This window comes from Poecilia latipinna, unplaced genomic scaffold, assembly GCF_001443285.1.
Source record: "Poecilia latipinna isolate Pla-1442-1.1 unplaced genomic scaffold, P_latipinna-1.0 Scaffold374, whole genome shotgun sequence".
Taxonomy (NCBI): domain Eukaryota; kingdom Metazoa; phylum Chordata; class Actinopteri; order Cyprinodontiformes; family Poeciliidae; genus Poecilia; species Poecilia latipinna.
In genome coordinates this window covers 292,832-310,504 of record NW_015112990.1, presented here as the reverse complement: position 1 = coordinate 310,504, position 17,673 = coordinate 292,832, and the positions used below count along the sequence as shown (strand labels likewise).

Here is a 17,673-nt window from a genome sequence, read left to right as displayed (position 1 = left end):
TTTAGGATTAAAATCAGCTCTGTAAACCTGCAGGAGGACCTATGACTCAACAGCTGAACACTAAAACTCTTTATGATGAAGCTTTATCAGATAAACGCTGCAGGACTGAGGAGCTTGAAAGTTAAACAGGCTGGAAAGAAGAAAAACTGCAAGTTGGTGGCTTTGTTGCCATGTAGAAGGTCCTGGGTATTTGCATGCAGACACATCCAAATAACTTTTACATTAAAATCTACTTACAAAAATGTTAGAAAACAAGTGATCTATTTTTCCAAACTTGGTGGCTTCATTCTATTTTCATAATAAATTGGGCCAAACTTTGGTGCACCTAAAATCTGCTTTTAATTACTGTATAAAAAGTGATTAAAAACATCAAGCAGTAGAGGCCATATCCTACTTTTATTGCTGAGAACAGATGGAATATTTAACCACCCTATGTGCATTTCATTTAATCCAATCTGATATAATTATATTCATAAAGCTCTCTAAAAACACACAGAGGACCACAGAGCTGTACAAACATTAAAAACAAAAAAGAGAATAAAATACAAAAATTATTTAACAAAGACAATGTGCAAAAACCATTTGCACATTATTTTAATTGTTTAATTAAAATAGTTCAGGCTTAGTTTAAAACTGCAACCTTTTTAGTGATTTTAGGTTTTAAAACTGAAATATTTTTTGGTCTGTGATGTGAAAAAGTTTGGACTTCCCTGGACGGACATTTCCATCTGAAACAGGGAGAGCGTTCAGCTCCTTCATATAAGGTCAGAGGAGTTTTTATCTGTGTGGATGTTGAGTTTGCATTGGAAATGTTGTTATCTGGTGCCTCAGCCTTTTCTTCAGGTGTGTATGCTCCTCCTCATCATTTGAAGCTTTGACTGTACGGCTGACACAGGAGAGAGCACTGGGAGCACTGGGATCTTTCAGAGAAGACCAGCAGCATTGTTCTGTCTGCTGGAAGCTGAAGATGCTGCTGCAGTCAGAGAAGGATCTGACCTGCACTCTGTGCTGCGACATCTTCAGCGATCCGGTGAAGCTGGAGTGCAGCCACAGCTTCTGCAGCGGCTGCCTGCAGGCGGACTGGGCCCAGAAGAGAACCCGGCTGTGTCCGCTCTGCAAGGAGGCGTCGCTGCTGAGGGACCCGCCAGCCAACCTGGTGATGAAGAACCTGTGCTTCGCCTTCTTCCTGGGCAGAGGTCAGAGAGGTCCGGCCGGGTCGGAGGCCCTCTGCAGTCTGCACTCTGAGCAGCTCAAGCTGTTCTGTCTGGACCATGAGGAGCCGGTTTGTCTCATCTGCAGAGACTCGAAGGCACACAGCGGCCACAGCTTCAGACCGGTCCAGGAAGCCGTCCAGGACCGCCGAGACGAGCTGCAGAACCAGCTGGAGCCCCTGAAGGAAAAACTGACCCGGTTTAGACAGGTTCAGGGAAAATGTGGTGAAACTGCAGAACACATTAAGACCCAGGCTGACAGAATAGAGAGGCAGATTAAAGAGCAGATTAACAAGCTTCACCAGTTCCTGCAGGAGGAAGAGGAGGAGAGGATCCGAGCTGTGAGGGAGGAAGAGGAGCAGAAGAGGCAGGTGATGAAGGAGAACATGGAGGCTCTGAGGAAGAACATGGAGGATCTTTCAGAAACCGTCACAACAGCAGAAGAAGAGTTCAGATGTTCTGAGGATGTGTTGCTGCTGCAGAACTACAAGGCCGCAAAGGGAAGAGTCCAACAGCGCCCCCTGCTGGACGAGCCGCAGCCTCTCCCAGGAGCGCTGCTGGATGAGGCCAAACATCTGGGCAACCTGAGCTACAACATCTGGACCAAGATGAAGCGCATGGTCTCCTTCTTTCCGGTGGTTCTGGACCCAAACACGGCCGAACCGCACCTGAGCGTGTCTGCGGATCTGACAGCGGTGACGTTTGGGCCAAGACGGGAGCTTCCTGGTAACCCAGAGAGGTTTGAGCAGCGCCACTGCGTCATCAGCCACCAGGGCTTCAGCTCTGGGATGCACAGCTGGGATGTGGAGGTCCAAACCGAGGAGTTCTGGGGTGTGGGAGTCCTGTCAGAGTCCGTCTCCAGAAAGGGACAGATTCAGGCTGGGTTCTGGGGGATCTGTCTTAACAATGGCAGCTACGCAGCGACCTCCTGCACGGTTCCCAGCACAGCTCTGCCAGTGACGAAGCTCCACAGGATCCGGGTTCAACTGGACTGGGAGGAAGGGAAAGTTTCTTTTTTTGACCTCGATGCCAACAACCATCTTCACACCTTCACACACAATTTCACGGAGAAGCTGTTTGCCTACGTTTGCACCAAGAATGCAGCTCCACTGAAGATACTGCCTGCAGCAAGATGCCCTGATGAACCACTTTAAGCTGATACAATCAGGCAGAGAAAGCAGGGTGCATGTTTTATATATATACACTGATCAAAAAAATAAAGGGAACACTCAAATAACACATCCTAGATCTGAATGAATGAAATATTCTCATTGAATACTTTGTTCTGTACAAAGTTGAATGTGCTGACAACAAAATCACACAAAAATCATCAATGGAAATCAAATTTATTAACCAATGGAGGCCTGGATTTGGAGCCACACACAAAATTAAAGTGAAATGTTCCCTTTATTTTTTTGAGCAGTATATATACACACACATATATAAATAAAAACAGGATCAGTTTTATTATGTACATTTATTAAATTAAACAGTAAAAGATGCTGAAATGCAAATAAATCCTTAATAAATACACATTTTAAAGTTTAGGTAGATTTTGGGATCAAGCTTTTGGAAGGTGAAGGTATTCTGTATTTTCTCTGTGTGACATTAAACACATTTTAACTAAATAAAGTTAAACTCCTGTCAGCTGTCTCATCTCTTTATTTTTCAGTGGTGCTTCTCTGGTTTTGTGTTTTATAAATGTCATTGTAAAGCCCATTAGAATCTGACTGCGGCTGATGGATATGAGGATATGAGCCTATAAAATGCTGGGGGGCCACATGTGTCAAATATATACAGTATAAATAAGCAAACACACAATAATAATAATAACAATATATACAACTAAATTAACTAAAGGCACTCAGCCATGCCAAAGAAGTAGCAGCAGGTCCAGTTATGGCAAAGTACAGATAATGTGACAGTGCAAAGTGCAGAACAATGTGGTTGTGGGGGGGGGAAAGGGGGGGGAGGAATATGTATGTGTGACTGCGAGGTTATGATATGTGTGGGAGGGGGGGACGGCAGGGAGTAATGGCTCTGACGGCTGTGGGGAAGAAACTGTTTCTCAGTCTATTTGTTGTAGTCCGTATATTCCTGTACCTCTTGCCTGATGGCAGCGGCACAAACAATCTGTGACCCGGGTGGCTGGAATCCATCGCTATGGATCCAGCTCTCTTCTTGACCCGGTCTGTGTAAATGGAGTCCAGGTCTGGGAGGGGGCATCCCACAATGCCTTGTGCTGAAGCCGTAATGTTGGCTGGTAACAATCGGAATGCATTGTGGGAAATGTAGTTTGTAGTAAATTCGTGCTCAAAACCTATTTTAAATCAATCATGGGCCTATAAAATGCTGGGGGGGCCACATAAAATGACATGGCAGGCCACATGTGGCCCGCAGGCCTTGAGTTTGACACATGTGTGCTATAGGAATAAACTTGATTGATTGACTGACTGACTGACTGACTGACTGACTGACTGACTTTGGTCCAGGTTTTGTGATAATCAAACCCATTTCAATCTCAGCAGTCAGACGAGGAGTTTATAGGGCTTAAAGGGAGAAAATGTCTGATTCCAGATGTTTCTTACAGGAGGTGTTTACCAGAAAAAGCCACTTCAGCGCATTTCCATGGTGATGTTTGTGTTTATCAAACAGAGCTTCCCTGTGAACTGGGAAGTTTTTCTGCCTGAATCTCTGCATTTCCTCTGAACTAAAATGCTGCGATATTTCATGTTTCCACTTCCCTCTCAGTTTCGATGTTCCTCATTTATGCTTGAACAGGAACAACCGGAGCTGCGCCATGACAGGCACGGTGGAGTGTTTCAGATTTAAAGAGAAGCTGGAGCTACGATGTCCTGTCCGTCAGAGAAAGACCTCTCCTGTCCAATCTGCTTCGACATCTTCAGCGACCCCGTCGTGTTGTCCTGCAGCCACAGCTTCTGCAGAGCCTGTCTGCAGAGATGGTGGACCGAGAGGCGGAAAGACACCTGCCCGCTCTGTAAGGAGGTCTCCTCGTTCCGGTCTCCGCCCTGCAACCTGGCCTTGAAGAACCTGTGTGAAACCTTCACCCTGGAGCGGAGGAAGAACCCTCCGAAAGAGCCAGAGGAGCTCTGCAGTCTTCACGCAGAGACGCTGAAGCTGTTCTGCCTGGACCATCAGCGGCCGGTTTGTCTCGTCTGCAGGGACGCGAAGGATCACAGCGACCACAGGATTAGACCCATCGGTGAGGCGGCGCAGGACAGCCGGGAGGACCTCGCCAGGATCCTGAAACCTCTGAAGAAGAAGCTGGCGCTCCTGAAGCAAGCCAAGGGAAGCTGTGATGGAACAGCAGAGCACATTAAGACCCAGTCCAAACACACGGAGAGGCTCATCAGGAATCACTTCAACCAGCTGCACCGGCTGCTGGAGGAGGAAGAGGAGGCCAGGGTCGCCGCGATGCGCGACGAACAGAAACGGAAGTGTAGAGACATGAAGGATCGGATTGAGGTTCTGAACAGAGCGATACGAGTTCTGTCAGACACAATCAGAACCGCAGAGGAGGAGCTGAGGGCTGCAGACCTGAGATTCCTGCAGAACTACAAGGCCGCAGCAGCCAGGGTTAAATACTGCCCCCTGCTGGACGACCCGCAGACTCCCCGCGGAGCGCTGATAGACGAGGCCAAACACCTGGGCAACCTGGCCTACAACATCTGGACCCAGCTGAAGAAGACGGCCTCCTACGCGCCCGTCCTCCTGGACCCGAACACGGCTCACCCAGAGCTGGTTCTTTCCGCGGATCTGACCAGCGTCACGTTCGGGCCGAGGCAGAACCTCCCCGAGAACCCGGAGAGGTTCGACCAGCACCACTGCGTCCTGGGCGCCGAGGGGTTCACCTCCGGGACTCACGGCTGGGACGTGGAGGTCCGGCGGGACCAGAACTGGGGTGTGGGCGTGGTCAGCGAGTTGGTCCGGAGGAAGGGCCAAATCCGGGATGGATTCTGGGGGATTTGTCTGTTCAACGGAGACGTGACGGCCGTTTCCCATCTAGTACCAAGCAAACGTCTCCCGGTGAAGAAGCTGCGGAGGGTCAAAGTTCAGCTGGACTGGGATGGAGGGACGCTGTCCTTCTTTGATTTAGACTCAGACAGACACATCCACACCTTCATCCACAGGTTCACCGAGAAGATGTTTCCTTTCATTGGGACAAACAATAAATTACCTATCAGGATTTTACCTGTAATCAACTGGTAACGGACTGGTGTCTACTGGGAACCAGTAAGGCCTGGGCCGAACCAGTAAGGCCTGGGCCGAACCAGTAAGGCCTGGGCCGAACCAGTAAGGCCTGGGCTGTGTGGGTCAAAGAGGGGTGTCCAAACTTTTTGTCACATGGGCCAACTTGGCTAAAGGGTTGAGGTTAAAAAAAAAAAGAAAAAGTATGAAATATTAGCTTCTCCTGCCCCAATAAATGTGGAACTTATTTATACTCATGTTGCTTCATCTATAAACAAAACCAGCTCTGAGAATAACAGAAAAAACAGACATAATACAAATACATTTAGTGGATTTATTTTCTTTCTTTAGAAAAACACCTTGATGACAAGAAAAAAAAACACTTTCCTTCACCAACAGTTTTTACACATTTAGACACCAGAATAATCAGTAACTGCTTACCGTAGCTGTCTCCTTGTTTTGCACTGAAACAAGTGACAGCTGTCTGACAGGCGGCACATAAACGGAGGTAAACAATTAATAAAGATCAACTTAGTGATGAAAGATCTGCAGCCGGAACGTCAGAAAATGCTTCAACTTGATCAGAAGTTGAAGTTTTCTTAATATTTTAGAGTTTAAGCCTCAATCCATTTCAGGATTTCTCACAATGACTGCAAGCAGCACGCCTTTCAGGCGCTCTGGTACCTATGAACAGTTTTAACTGAAATAATCCAGTCAGTTTCTACAGGAAGTCCTAGATTGACTAAAGAGTTCAGAGAAGTGAACTAAGTACTGTTTCCACATTTCTGTTGAGTTTTCAGCCAAATGAACAAAAAACTGGAGGTAAAATCACCAAGAAAGCACAAGGTCATGGTGACGAGTCCTAAAGTTCATCCACATCAAACCGACTGTCATGTTTTTGTTCGTTTTCAGTTTCTTGCTTAGAAAAAAATCCAACTGAGGAAATTTTCCAACATTGCTGCATTTTTCACATGAAGCTCAGAGTTTTTCTCTGGGCTTTAAACCAACAACTTAGAAACGCTACATGAGTTTTCTAAGATGTGTTTAACTAAAGTACGTCTGGTCAGTTTGGCATATTTCATGTAATTTTTAAAAATCAGATACGGATTCCAAAACTGATTTTCTTTCCTAATGAAACACGTTCTGCTGGAGAGAAAATGTTTTAAATTTTAATTAAAAAAATAATGAATTGGATTAACAGAATAATAAAGAGATGCACAATAAGAAAAAGAAAAACAAGATAAGTGAAGTCATTAACAGCAAGTTTCAAGGTAAATTCATAAATTTTTTTAAAATAACTAATTAATCTGTTGGAATATTTGTTAATAAATTCATTTTAAAAATATATTTCTCAAAATAAAAAAGGTTTTAAAATAAATATTTCTTTCAAAGTTTGATTGGACTCATTTTTTGTTCCTGAATTTCATGAAACTGAAATGTGCCAAACAGACCTGCCGTCTGTAATACACTTAAATCCACATTAATACGTCACGTTTTGGAGCTATAATTCATAAAATATCACATTCTGAATTTTTTTTTTAAAGCCAAATGTCTGTTTTTTTTAATTATGCACAAACTAACTTTGTTTAGCAGGCGCTGCTGAAAAGCAATGATTTGACCTAATTAAGGAACTACTGAACATTAATTTAACGTTTTACACAGAGTGAAGGTTTTTTCCTCTCCTCTGCTGGTTTTCTTGAAATAAATCTGATTTTTCCGCCTTCGGGGAAGTGAAACATTAACATGATAGTTTTCAGGAGGTCCAGATGCCACAAACCGACTGTTGCTGAAAATCTGCTTCATCCTGTTAGAAACTGCTTCGTTTCTGAAGCAAAAGAGAGAAAATCTGTTGAGTAACAATAAGTTTTAATCTAAATGAAGGATCATGATGTTGGTTCCAGAGTTCTGATGTGAGATTTTCTGTTTCTTTACATTCATCCAGCTGACAGAAAAATAACAAATTCACATTTTGATGAGTTTTTAAACTTTCTCACCGTTAACAGTCATGATTTCAGCAGTGAGCTGCTGTTTGATCCTTCAGAGGCCGTACAGAGTATGAACGCATGAAGTCTAAGTAGCAATGTTCACCCATAAACCCATCATCCTCTCTACCCTCCTACCAAATGCACCAACCCAAACCAGTTTTCCTCCAAGCGGGACACAGACGTCCATCCCGTTGAAGAACTTCCTGCTGTCTAGAGGAAGCTGCAGCCATGCAGGGCTAAAACGAGTCCAAATTAAATGTAAATAAAACAAAAAAATAAACTTGGTTGTTCGTCTTCCACTTGTCGGTTCGTCCGAGGCAACGTGGGCGTTCAGTTAGTAGAGTTAGCTGAGGTGTTATCCTCCCGCCCGCCTCCGGGTGGCGCTACATGATGATCCGTGGCTCTGGGACCGACTCGTTGATGGATTTATGAGGCAGGACGTTGGCGCCGTTCAGGTAGAGCTCGTCGTTTACGATCACGTCCTCCCCCAACACCGTCACGTTCTCCATTCGGACCTGACGACCCGGAAACAGAAGAAATCAGCGCCTGACACCGAGTTACATGACGGCGTATCAGGGATCGAAAAAAACAAAAAACAAAAACAAAAACATTTTCACCAAAAAACTCAGAAAGCTTTAGATTAATCTCAGAAATGTCAGAAAATAAACAACTTAAATATTTCAGAGTTTCAAAAGTCGAATATTTGCTAGAAAATAAAAATCTGAAATTTTGTTTAAAAAAAAAACTTGGAAATTTCTGAGTTTGAAAAGTCAAAATTTTGAAATTATTCTGAAGAATTTTGTGGAAAAAAACAATTTAAAAAAATCAAGGAATTTTCTGAGTTTCAGAAATTGATCATTTAAATTTTTTTTTAATTTCCAAGGTTGTTTTACTAGCAAATTTTTGATATTCAAAACTCTGAAATTTCCATGTTTGTTTCTCAACATGTTTGTGATTGATCTGAAAATTTGAGTGTTTTTTCTAGCAAATTTTCAATTTTTCAAACTCAGAGATTTCCAATTTTTTTTTCTTGAAAATATCTGAGATCAATCTAAAAGTTTCTGAGCTTTTCAAACAAAGTTTTGACTTATCAAACACAGAAATTTCCTCGTTTTTTAATTTTTTTTTTATTTTCTAGGCCGAATGCAGCGTCTTGGATCGCGTTGCTCCGTTAGTAAGGATAATATGTCATATTTATCGGCGCTGGTCGGGACTCACCCACTGGCCGACGGAGGAGCTCCACCCGACGATGCAGCTCTCCAGCCAGGAGTGCGATCGGACCCTGGACCCTTTCAGCACCGTGCATCGCTTTATCCTGACGCCGTCCTCGACCACAACGCCGGCGCCGATGGTGACGTTCGGCCCGATGGTGCAGTTCTCCCCGATCTGCGCCGTCGGGTCCTGCAGACGAACGTAATCCTCTTAACCGTCACGTCTGTGGTTTGTTTATTACTCATTTCGTGGACGAGCCGCACTCACCACCAGGACGTTGCCAAGGAAACCGGGTCCGGTGCGCAGCCTCTCGGGAGCGTGCTGTCGCAGAGAATGGAGGTACATGCACATACCTGTGAGGAAGTCTTTTGGCTGACCGATGTCCATCCAGAACCCTGCAGGCGCCAAACAACAAACCCAACGGGTCGGTAATGAGAGAAATGATCCGATCTGCATGGAGGCTCAGGGCGGCCATCTTGTTACAGCCTCTGTTTATTTACACTTTGCATTCAGATCAACTCTATAACAGCATTAGGGCCAGGCTGGGATTTTAAATTATGAGAATAAAGTCATAATATTACAAGAAAACAACTATAGAGTTGAACTAAAGTTATATTAGGAAAATAAAGAAGTAATTTTATGAGAACTCTGACAGAAAAAAAAGAGAGAAATGTTGAGCATCTTGTGAAGATATACTTTGGTACAAGCTTTGCAGATAATAATTAATATAAATACTTAATATTTTAACACACTGGCATCAAATGAATATCAGTAGATGGACTTTGAAACGATTGAGAAAAACAAAGAAAGAACCAAAAATCACGACAACTACATTCAAGCTCCACACGCCCCAAAAAAACAACTGTTAAGATGTTTTTATGGTAAAATTGCATCTTTATTCTGCTAAAATTATGATTTTATTCTTGTAATTAAACAAATATGACCATAACCTGGCGCTAATGTTCTCTAACAGGCAGGATTGAAATAAGAGCCAGTTTTTGGAAATATTTTCTCCCATTTGTAATTTCTTCTTTTTTAGCCAAAAACGTGAAAAAAAGAAACTTGATTAAAATTGGAAATCAAATCTGATTATATATTTAAAGCCGTATCGCCCAGCCCTAGACGAACTCATCAGCACTGCAAAAACACAAAATCTTACCAAATATTGGTTTATAGTGTAATATCTTAGTACATTTAAATAAGACAAAAGAAGCTTGCAGGTAACTTTTCAGAAAGATATAAAGGTTTGTTTTATGTCAATATTTCCCCAATATTCATAAAAAAGTGCTACTTCCACTGGCAGATTATTTCATGAAAAAAATAATCTGCCAGTGGATCCAGTAATTTTCATTAATATTAAGGAATTATTTACTTAAAGCAAACTTTCATATATTGCTGAAGAGTTACTTACAAGTGACTTTTGTCTTATTACAAGCATATTTACATGAGAAATTAGACCTAAATGCCTGGTAAAATTTTGATTTTATCCCAAATAAATGAGGCAACACATCACTAAGGACTGGTAACTTCAGGGTGAAAACTGTGATTACAGTAAAAGAGAGACTGGAAGCACTGGTCTGTCTACTGGGAGGGAGACGTGTCTGCTGGGCTAGTTGATCCGCTCGGCTAGAGGGAGGAGAGAGGATGCAGAAAAGCTCCAGCATCAGGGCAGCTGATCTGCAGATGAGCCACAACTTGGAATATTTGAGTGTGAAAAGTCAAAAATTTGCTAGAAAAATTCAGACATTTTCTTGAAAAAAACAAACAAACATGGAAATCTCTGAGATTGTAAAGTCAAAAAGCAAATTTTGGACTTTTCAAACTTGAAAATTTCAAAATGTTTTCAAAAACAATCCTGAGATTAAGCAAATTTTTTTTTCAAGTAAGTTTTCAAATTCAGAAATTCAAGAAAATGTTTGATCATTTTCTAGCACATTTTTGTCTTTTCAAACTCAAATATTCCAATCTGTCTGCAGTCATTTCCTCTCCAGATCTACAGAAGTTTGGATGTGAGAAAAGATCCAAACACTTACGTCTGGTGGAGCTGTGAGCTGCAAAAATCACATCGAGTCATTTTTCCAGAAATATTTCCTCTTACTCTGACGCTACAGCAGCAGGAAAGGAGGTTTCAGTTTTCCTCCTGAATGACAAACTAAACCACAGCTTTCATATTTCCTTCTTGAAAAAAGAAAGTAATATTTTCAGGTAACTTTAATTGCATTAAATGTCCATTAAAAGTGTCAACTTTCCATTATTCTATAAATAATGACACTTTTATGCGATTTTGCATTAGAAATATTATTCACCAAATGAAACTTCATAACATTCATAAACATTCATGAAGAATCCTTCATGTTCATGACAGTAATATTTCTTATGCACCTTCCTTCATATAAAGTCTTCCTGTTACCTTTTGCAGATGTAGATTTTATTTTAAGTAAAAACAAAAAAAGAAAACAGATTTTTTTTTTTTTTTTTAACAAAAAATGACAGGAAAAAAAAGAAAAAAGAGGAAGGAAAAAATTACAACATAAAAGAAAATAAAACAGAAAAAAATGGCATTAAATCTGAAATAAAGTGTAGTAGATATTTACCCTGCAGCTCCATGGCGTACAGATGCCCCTCTCTCGCCATGACAGGAAATATTTCCTTCTCAATAGACGTTGGTCTGAGCTGCACACAAACGCATCACAGCAGATAAACCAGAAAACATTCAAGTTCAATTTTACAAGAAAACCCTGAATTATTCACTGAAACAAGATTCATCTTTCTGCTAGAAAAGTTAATAACTCTCTAAGCTCAGCAGGAAGCAGCTTCTTGGGGTTTCAGAGTCTCTGTGGGAATCACTTCTCTTTTTCATGGTGTAAATAATCACCTGTATCCTGCTGAGCATGCTGGGATTGAAGATGTACATGCCGGCGTTGATCTTGTTGGAGACGAAGACCTGCGGCTTCTCGACGAAGCGCTGGATTCTGCCGCTCTCCGACTCGTAAACAACGACGCCGTACTTCGACGGCTCCTCCACCCGCGTCACCTTCACACAAACGTTTCACATTTTCATTCGTCTGGGTTCAACATTTTCAGATCAGAGATCATGACAAAGAGAGAAGCTTCATTCTTCTATCTTTATCTGTTTTTATTTAACCAAACCAAACCTAAATGTTGTTTTTTTTCTGTTTTTTCTGTTTTTGGGTAAAAATGCACATTAAGGTCCAAATCTAGTCAGAAGAGTAAAGTAAAAATATCTAAATTTCAAATTTTTCTCTAAAATCTGTTTTGATTTTATTTCTCAGTTTCCTTCTTTGTTTTTAGCTTATGTGCAAATCTGCTTCCTTTAGAAATAAATGCAAAACTGCTAAACTTTGCACTTATGATGTAATAATAAACACATTATTTAGTTTCCCTGCAGCTTCAAAGCAGGGTAACAACACTACAGTTAACCTGTAGTATTTATAAAATAGACATAATTTATAAATAAAATGTGTATATTTATAAACACTAAAGTGATTATAAATAAATGCTTCAGTATTTTTCCCTCTAAAATCTGATTTTAACTTAAATGAATTTATAAATTCTGCAGTATTAATAAACACATTTTACTTCAAATATCCCTATTTTATAAATAAAATTTAATAATATTATGAGTTTATATTTTTGATTATTAACAATAAACATGGTCTTATAATCTGCTGCACAAACAAAAGGAAGAAATTACATTAAATTTTACAACACGTCTTAAACTATTACCACTTTTAAAGCTTAGATTTAAATCCAACAGGTTGCTACAACCTGAAACATTCTGAACTAATTTCCCCACTGATTCCTGACCGTTTCCTGAACCTCATGTGACTTGTGCTGGATGTTTCCCAGCCTGGTTTCGGGTCACTGAACCCATTTCTGACGGTTTCTCACCACGATGGTTCCCTCCTGGCCGTGGCTGCGGTGGAACTGCAGCAGATCTTTGAACGGGAAATCACAGATGACGTCCGAGTTCAGGACGAAGAACGGCTCGTTGTCGACGTTCAGCAGCTCTCGGGCCAGCGCCAGCGGCCCGGCTGCCAACGAGCAGAAACAACGGAATCAGAGACTGAGACGAGGATAATCTGCAGGATTAACTCAGATGGAGATGTTTAAGGGGGATGTGGGAACAAAATGCATCTTACTGAACTTTTGTTTGATATAAATCTTTGCTGAATTCCTGCAGACCAGCAGATTCTTCTAGAGTCGAAATATGAAGCATTTGGAGGAACCGTAAAGTTTTTAACCTAAAAATGAGTTTAACTGCAGCATCATGCAGACGGAACCAACTTCAGTTAATTCTACTGAAGTTTTCTGTGATGCATTAACAAAAAGTCATGCAAAACTAAAAGGTGAGGTAAAATCTACTCTTTGTCTTCAAATCTTTTCTGTTGGTCCACATCTGAAAAGTGCGGCAGGCATTTATGTTCAAACCCCTTTACTCTGATAGCCTAAAATAAAATCTAGTCACCTTTCAAAGTGAGTAAAAAGAAATAATACTCTTTTACAGAACCAAAATTATATCAGAAACAAGGATTATGTTTCTCCCAGCGGATTAACAAGTGGATGAAATTTACTTCAAGTGAATAAATAATAACAATCGGCTACATTTTCAATTAATAACAGGAGTGAAAACATTCCAGGTACAGATCATCTGAGAGTTTTTGGATTTACATTTGGTTATCAGTTTGAGTTTATTGCACAAAGCATAATATAGAATAATAATAAAAGAATAAACAGTTGTATATAAAGAAAATAAATTTAAACCAACATTTCATCTGATAATATAACCTCTTGTACATATTCTGGAATCTAAACTTGAAGTGTCTCAGATTATTCTGGACTCATGCAGATTTCTTTACAGATTAGCATATTTCCACTTACATTCTTTTTATTTATTTACTTTATTTTAAACTTACTTGTATCAGGCTTGTGTACATAAATATTTGTATTTGTTAATAGTTAACACTTTGAATGGAACAATTTGTCAGCAAATTAGAAATTTCCCCTTCAGTAAAGTATTTTTGTTCAACTGCGTCCATTTAAAATGCTTAGACAAGTTATTAGTACTGACCGGTTCCCAGAGGCTCCTTCTCATGAGACAGAGAGATCTGGATCCCGAGCTGAGCAAAGAAACAGAAACAGAAATAAAAATCAGGACGCAGCAGACAGAACAACAAAGATTCAAATGTTTATAAAAACAGATTTTGTTATTTTTATTTCATTGTCATGTAAAATATGTTATTTTAAGTCAACAAGTCAGAGCCAATCAACTGGATACTTTAACAGCAGATTTTCTTTACAGAATTTGAACCAGATGAAGCTAAAACTCTTCATTTACACACAAAAAATGTTTTTTCATTTAAAAAGCAAAATATTTCTACATTTTTAAAACTAGGGCTTTAATACCGCTCTGGGTGTCTGACACAAAAAGCAATAAATCACATTAACAACTAAAACAAACTTAATAATTTCCTTTTGTATGATTTAACGTTTTGTCTTTTCTCTCTTTCTACCAAAAACTAGACAATAAAAGTTTTCAGTCGGGTGATTTATTGCTAAATTATTATTTTAATAATGAATCAATCGTGATAAATCGTTCCAGCCCTGTTTGGGCTGCAGTCTCTGCATGTTGGTTAATGTTCTCACTCTCTGCTCCTGGACTCTCATCTCCCTCTCCAGCAGCTCCGACATGTAGCTGACAGCCAGAACGACGTGGTTCACGCCGGCCTGCAAACACGCACAGAGACGCAGGAACACGGCGACCGATCAATAAGGGTCATCATGAACCCGTCAGCAGACTCGGCGCAGCTCCTCCTCACCTTGACCAGCGCCTCCACCTGGTGCAGCAGGATGGGCTTGTTGCAGAACTCCACCAGCGGTTTGGGGACGCTCAGGGTGAGCGGCCGCAGCCGGGTCCCGTAGCCCCCAACCAGAATCAAAGCCTTCATCCTTCAGTCGTCAGCAGCAGGAAGCAGAGGAGGAAAGAGTTCATCAACAGCGCGGCGCAGCCTGCGGAGGAGAGGAACGTTACAAATATGATTTTAAAACCTTCACAAGCTCAAATGACAGGATCAGAGCTAAATAGTTACATTTACTCAAATACATCAACTGTTTTGAAAAACAAAATGTACTTTCATGTATATGTTTACTACGCTGAACTTTTTACTTTTACTTGCGTAATTTTATTATGAAGTATTTTTACTCATGAGCAAAATTTCTGGATTTTCAACCCACTGAATGAAAAACAAACATGTTTTAACCAAAAATCCACCAGACAGACAAAGTTTCTGTTAAAGTTCATAAGTTTTATATTGAAAGAAACTGATTTGGAAAAACTATTTTTTACTTACATGAATTATTATCATTCTGGTCCTTAAAATATCAAAATTCCACTTAACTTTATACTTCGGTAAATATGTAATTTTTAAAAAATAAATGATTGTTTTCATCAGTTACTCAGTTAGCCAAACACTTTTACTCTTACTTGAGTAATTTCTTGGTCAGTTACTTTTTACTTTTACTTGAGTAAAAATATGCTGAAGTGATGCTTCTCTTATGTGAGTGCAAGTTTTGGCTAATCTCCTCACCTCTGGGTAGGATTAATTATTTTCCAATTAAATTGCTGCTTATCATTATGATGCGTTTCTCCAACTAATTAATAAATAATAATAAAGTTAGCAACATTTACAGAATAACTGCTGCAGGTGGGATGCAGAAACTGGACTGAACTTTGCTGAAACAGATAAAAAGACATCCATAACAAATAAAATTATAATATATTTTAATCATGTCAGTTGATGACTTCTAATATAAATAACTGCTTTTAACAACTAAGACAATCTAAGAAAATCTAAGACAAACATTTTGTTGCTTTTTATTTTAACCAGAATAAGGAAATATTTGTCTGAAATGGTAAATGTTATAATTAAAACTCTTCAAATATATTTGCATCATTGCTCTGATCTCTAAACATGTGATCTGTTGAAGCAGGATACCAGACTAAAAACTAAAAATAAATTCTGGCTGTTCAAAGCAGCAGCTTATAGAAATATAATTTTGAAAATAGAAATGCTACAAAACTGATCTGAACACCTGAAGTATGAGGATACTTCAGGGTGAGGATGGGTTGGCACAAAAACATGGTTCTCCACAAAAATGTTTTAAAACTTTCCTAAACAGCCTTTAAGGTTTCTTAAATTAATAATAAAAATATAAATATCAAAATTATTTTAAGTAGGATGTTTCCCAGTTGATGAAGACATTCATGGCTAAAGTGGGACCTCGAGTGTCATGATTTAATCTATTTATCAGGATCTGTTTTAGTAAATGTTGCTGACTCAAAGTGTGACAGTTTCATCAGATCATGTCAGAGATCCGTCAGCGAAGTTCCACTTAAAATAAACTTGTGATGTATAAATGACACAAAAGCTCTTTTAAATAATAATAAAAAAAATGGCTCAACTTAATAAAGGTAAAACACTATTTGTAAGGATTTGTAGAATCTTCATTCTTTTTTGCAGTTGTTCTTGATAAATCCTTAATTTACACTTATATAAAAACAGGCAGAACTTTAATGACCAGAACGTTTAATGGTCTTCATGGATTGCTTCCCCCCTTAAAGTAATTTTATGGTTTATAACTAATATATTTTAAGACGATATTTGGCTTTAATTATCGTTTCGGTTTTATAAAACAGAGCTAATGGATGTGCAACATATTTTAAATCGTAGATGAACAATATTTAAAGCCTAACAACAACCCGAAACAAACTGGACACTAATTTCTGCACAACACCAGAAACTAATTTAACAGTTTCAGCAAACACAGATAATTAATCATAAACAGTGGAGATTAAACTATGAAACTTTTATGTTTACGGTTTATCCGATATTAAATAAAATAAAATAAAAGATTTTAAGACTTATATGAACTCACATTTTATGGTGTTTGAACTCAGATTAGCTAGTTTAGCTCAATTTATCTACATGAAAAGACCACAAACCGAGGCCTAGCTGCCGGTTAATACAGTCTCCTAAGCATCTAATTGTGTGTGAATAAGTTAAGAGGATAAAAAAACTTACAGGGGTTTAACTACTGAAGCACTTCAGGAGATTTCTGAATGACTGAAACTCTGAAAATGACACGTAACATTCCTCAAACCCGAATACCTTGTTTGGCTTCCGGTTCAGCAGAGTTGCGTTCAAACAGTCGGGGGTTACACATTCAGCATCCGGTGAGAACTTTAAAAGTAAGGTAAGTTCCGGAAAAATATCTGTTGAAGTCCGCTAACCATCTTTATTAAATATGCAAATTTGAGATTTGTTGTCAACATGTATAATTTATAACGGATACTACGCACCACTGCTTCGTTTTACATTAATCTAAAATGTATTGGAAAAAATCTACAAGTCAGGTCATATCGTTTCCGGTTCTTATGCGTTATTCTGACTAACTTGGTGGCCATCCTTTACTTCTGTTGCCGAGTCAGGGATGTTAAACTTAACCATTTGTCCAAAATTAAACAATTTTTTAACTCTATAAATAAATATATTATTGTTTTAAGGCAAATAAACAGGAATCTAGTTTCCGCGTGTCGCAACTATTCGATCATTTTTATTTAGACTTTTTTAAATTTCCATTTAATGACAAATTGTGGTATGTCCCAAACAACTTAAACCCGCCTCTTTCACCCTTCTGACCAATCAGAGAAAAACAGCGTGGCGAGAAGGGAAAATTAAAGGCGAAGTGTAACTTTACTACAGCTGAAACAGAGCGTCACAATAATCCTGACCGACCTGACTGTTGTATTCTGGCTGTAAAATCATTTTAGATCAGATGACTGTGCGTTAAATCAGTCAGTAGTTTGCCGTTTAATGTGTCCCAGAAAGGATTGCGTTCAGGCTGCGAAACTAAAAGACAGAATTTAATTCAAACTTTATAAAACACGACATAAAACCTTATCTATCCCGAAAGGAAATTAAACGTAGTGGTACTTCTGACCATCCAAGTATCTTCAAAGAGTTGTTGTGGGTGGT

The 17,673-nt window shown here is 39.5% G+C and overlaps 3 protein-coding genes across 4 annotated transcripts; 2 read left to right on the top strand and 1 right to left on the bottom strand.

Moving 5' to 3' along the window:
• The first annotated feature begins 710 nt into the window (after positions 1-710).
• Positions 711-2,400, top strand: LOC106950023 (zinc-binding protein A33-like). Its single transcript, XM_015036639.1, has one exon. It carries the CDS (start codon positions 968-970, stop codon positions 2,363-2,365), a length of 1,398 nt encoding a protein of 465 aa, XP_014892125.1. The 5' UTR covers positions 711-967; the 3' UTR covers positions 2,366-2,400.
• Positions 2,401-3,998: 1,598 nt separating this feature from the next.
• Positions 3,999-5,718, top strand: LOC106950024 (E3 ubiquitin-protein ligase TRIM39-like). The gene has a single exon (XM_015036640.1). It carries the CDS (start codon positions 4,062-4,064, stop codon positions 5,439-5,441), a length of 1,380 nt encoding a protein of 459 aa, XP_014892126.1. The 5' UTR covers positions 3,999-4,061; the 3' UTR covers positions 5,442-5,718.
• A 1,551-nt stretch (positions 5,719-7,269) lies between these two features.
• On the bottom strand, positions 7,270-16,841 carry gmppb (GDP-mannose pyrophosphorylase B). Of its 2 annotated transcripts, XM_015036641.1 has the most exons (10): positions 16,720-16,841; positions 14,458-14,647; positions 14,285-14,365; positions 13,710-13,758; positions 12,530-12,672; positions 11,493-11,651; positions 11,212-11,290; positions 8,885-9,012; positions 8,624-8,806; positions 7,789-7,920 (listed from the first exon to the last, which is right to left on the bottom strand). In XM_015036641.1, exons 2-10 carry the CDS (start codon positions 14,584-14,586, stop codon positions 7,789-7,791), a joined length of 1,083 nt encoding a protein of 360 aa, XP_014892127.1. In that variant the 5' UTR covers positions 14,587-14,647; positions 16,720-16,841. The 2 variants fall into 2 exon arrangements, with proteins under 2 accessions (XP_014892129.1, XP_014892127.1); XM_015036643.1 differs by lacking the exon at positions 16,720-16,841 and having other exon boundaries at positions 7,270-7,920; positions 14,458-14,586.
• Positions 16,842-17,673: the final 832 nt, after the last annotated feature.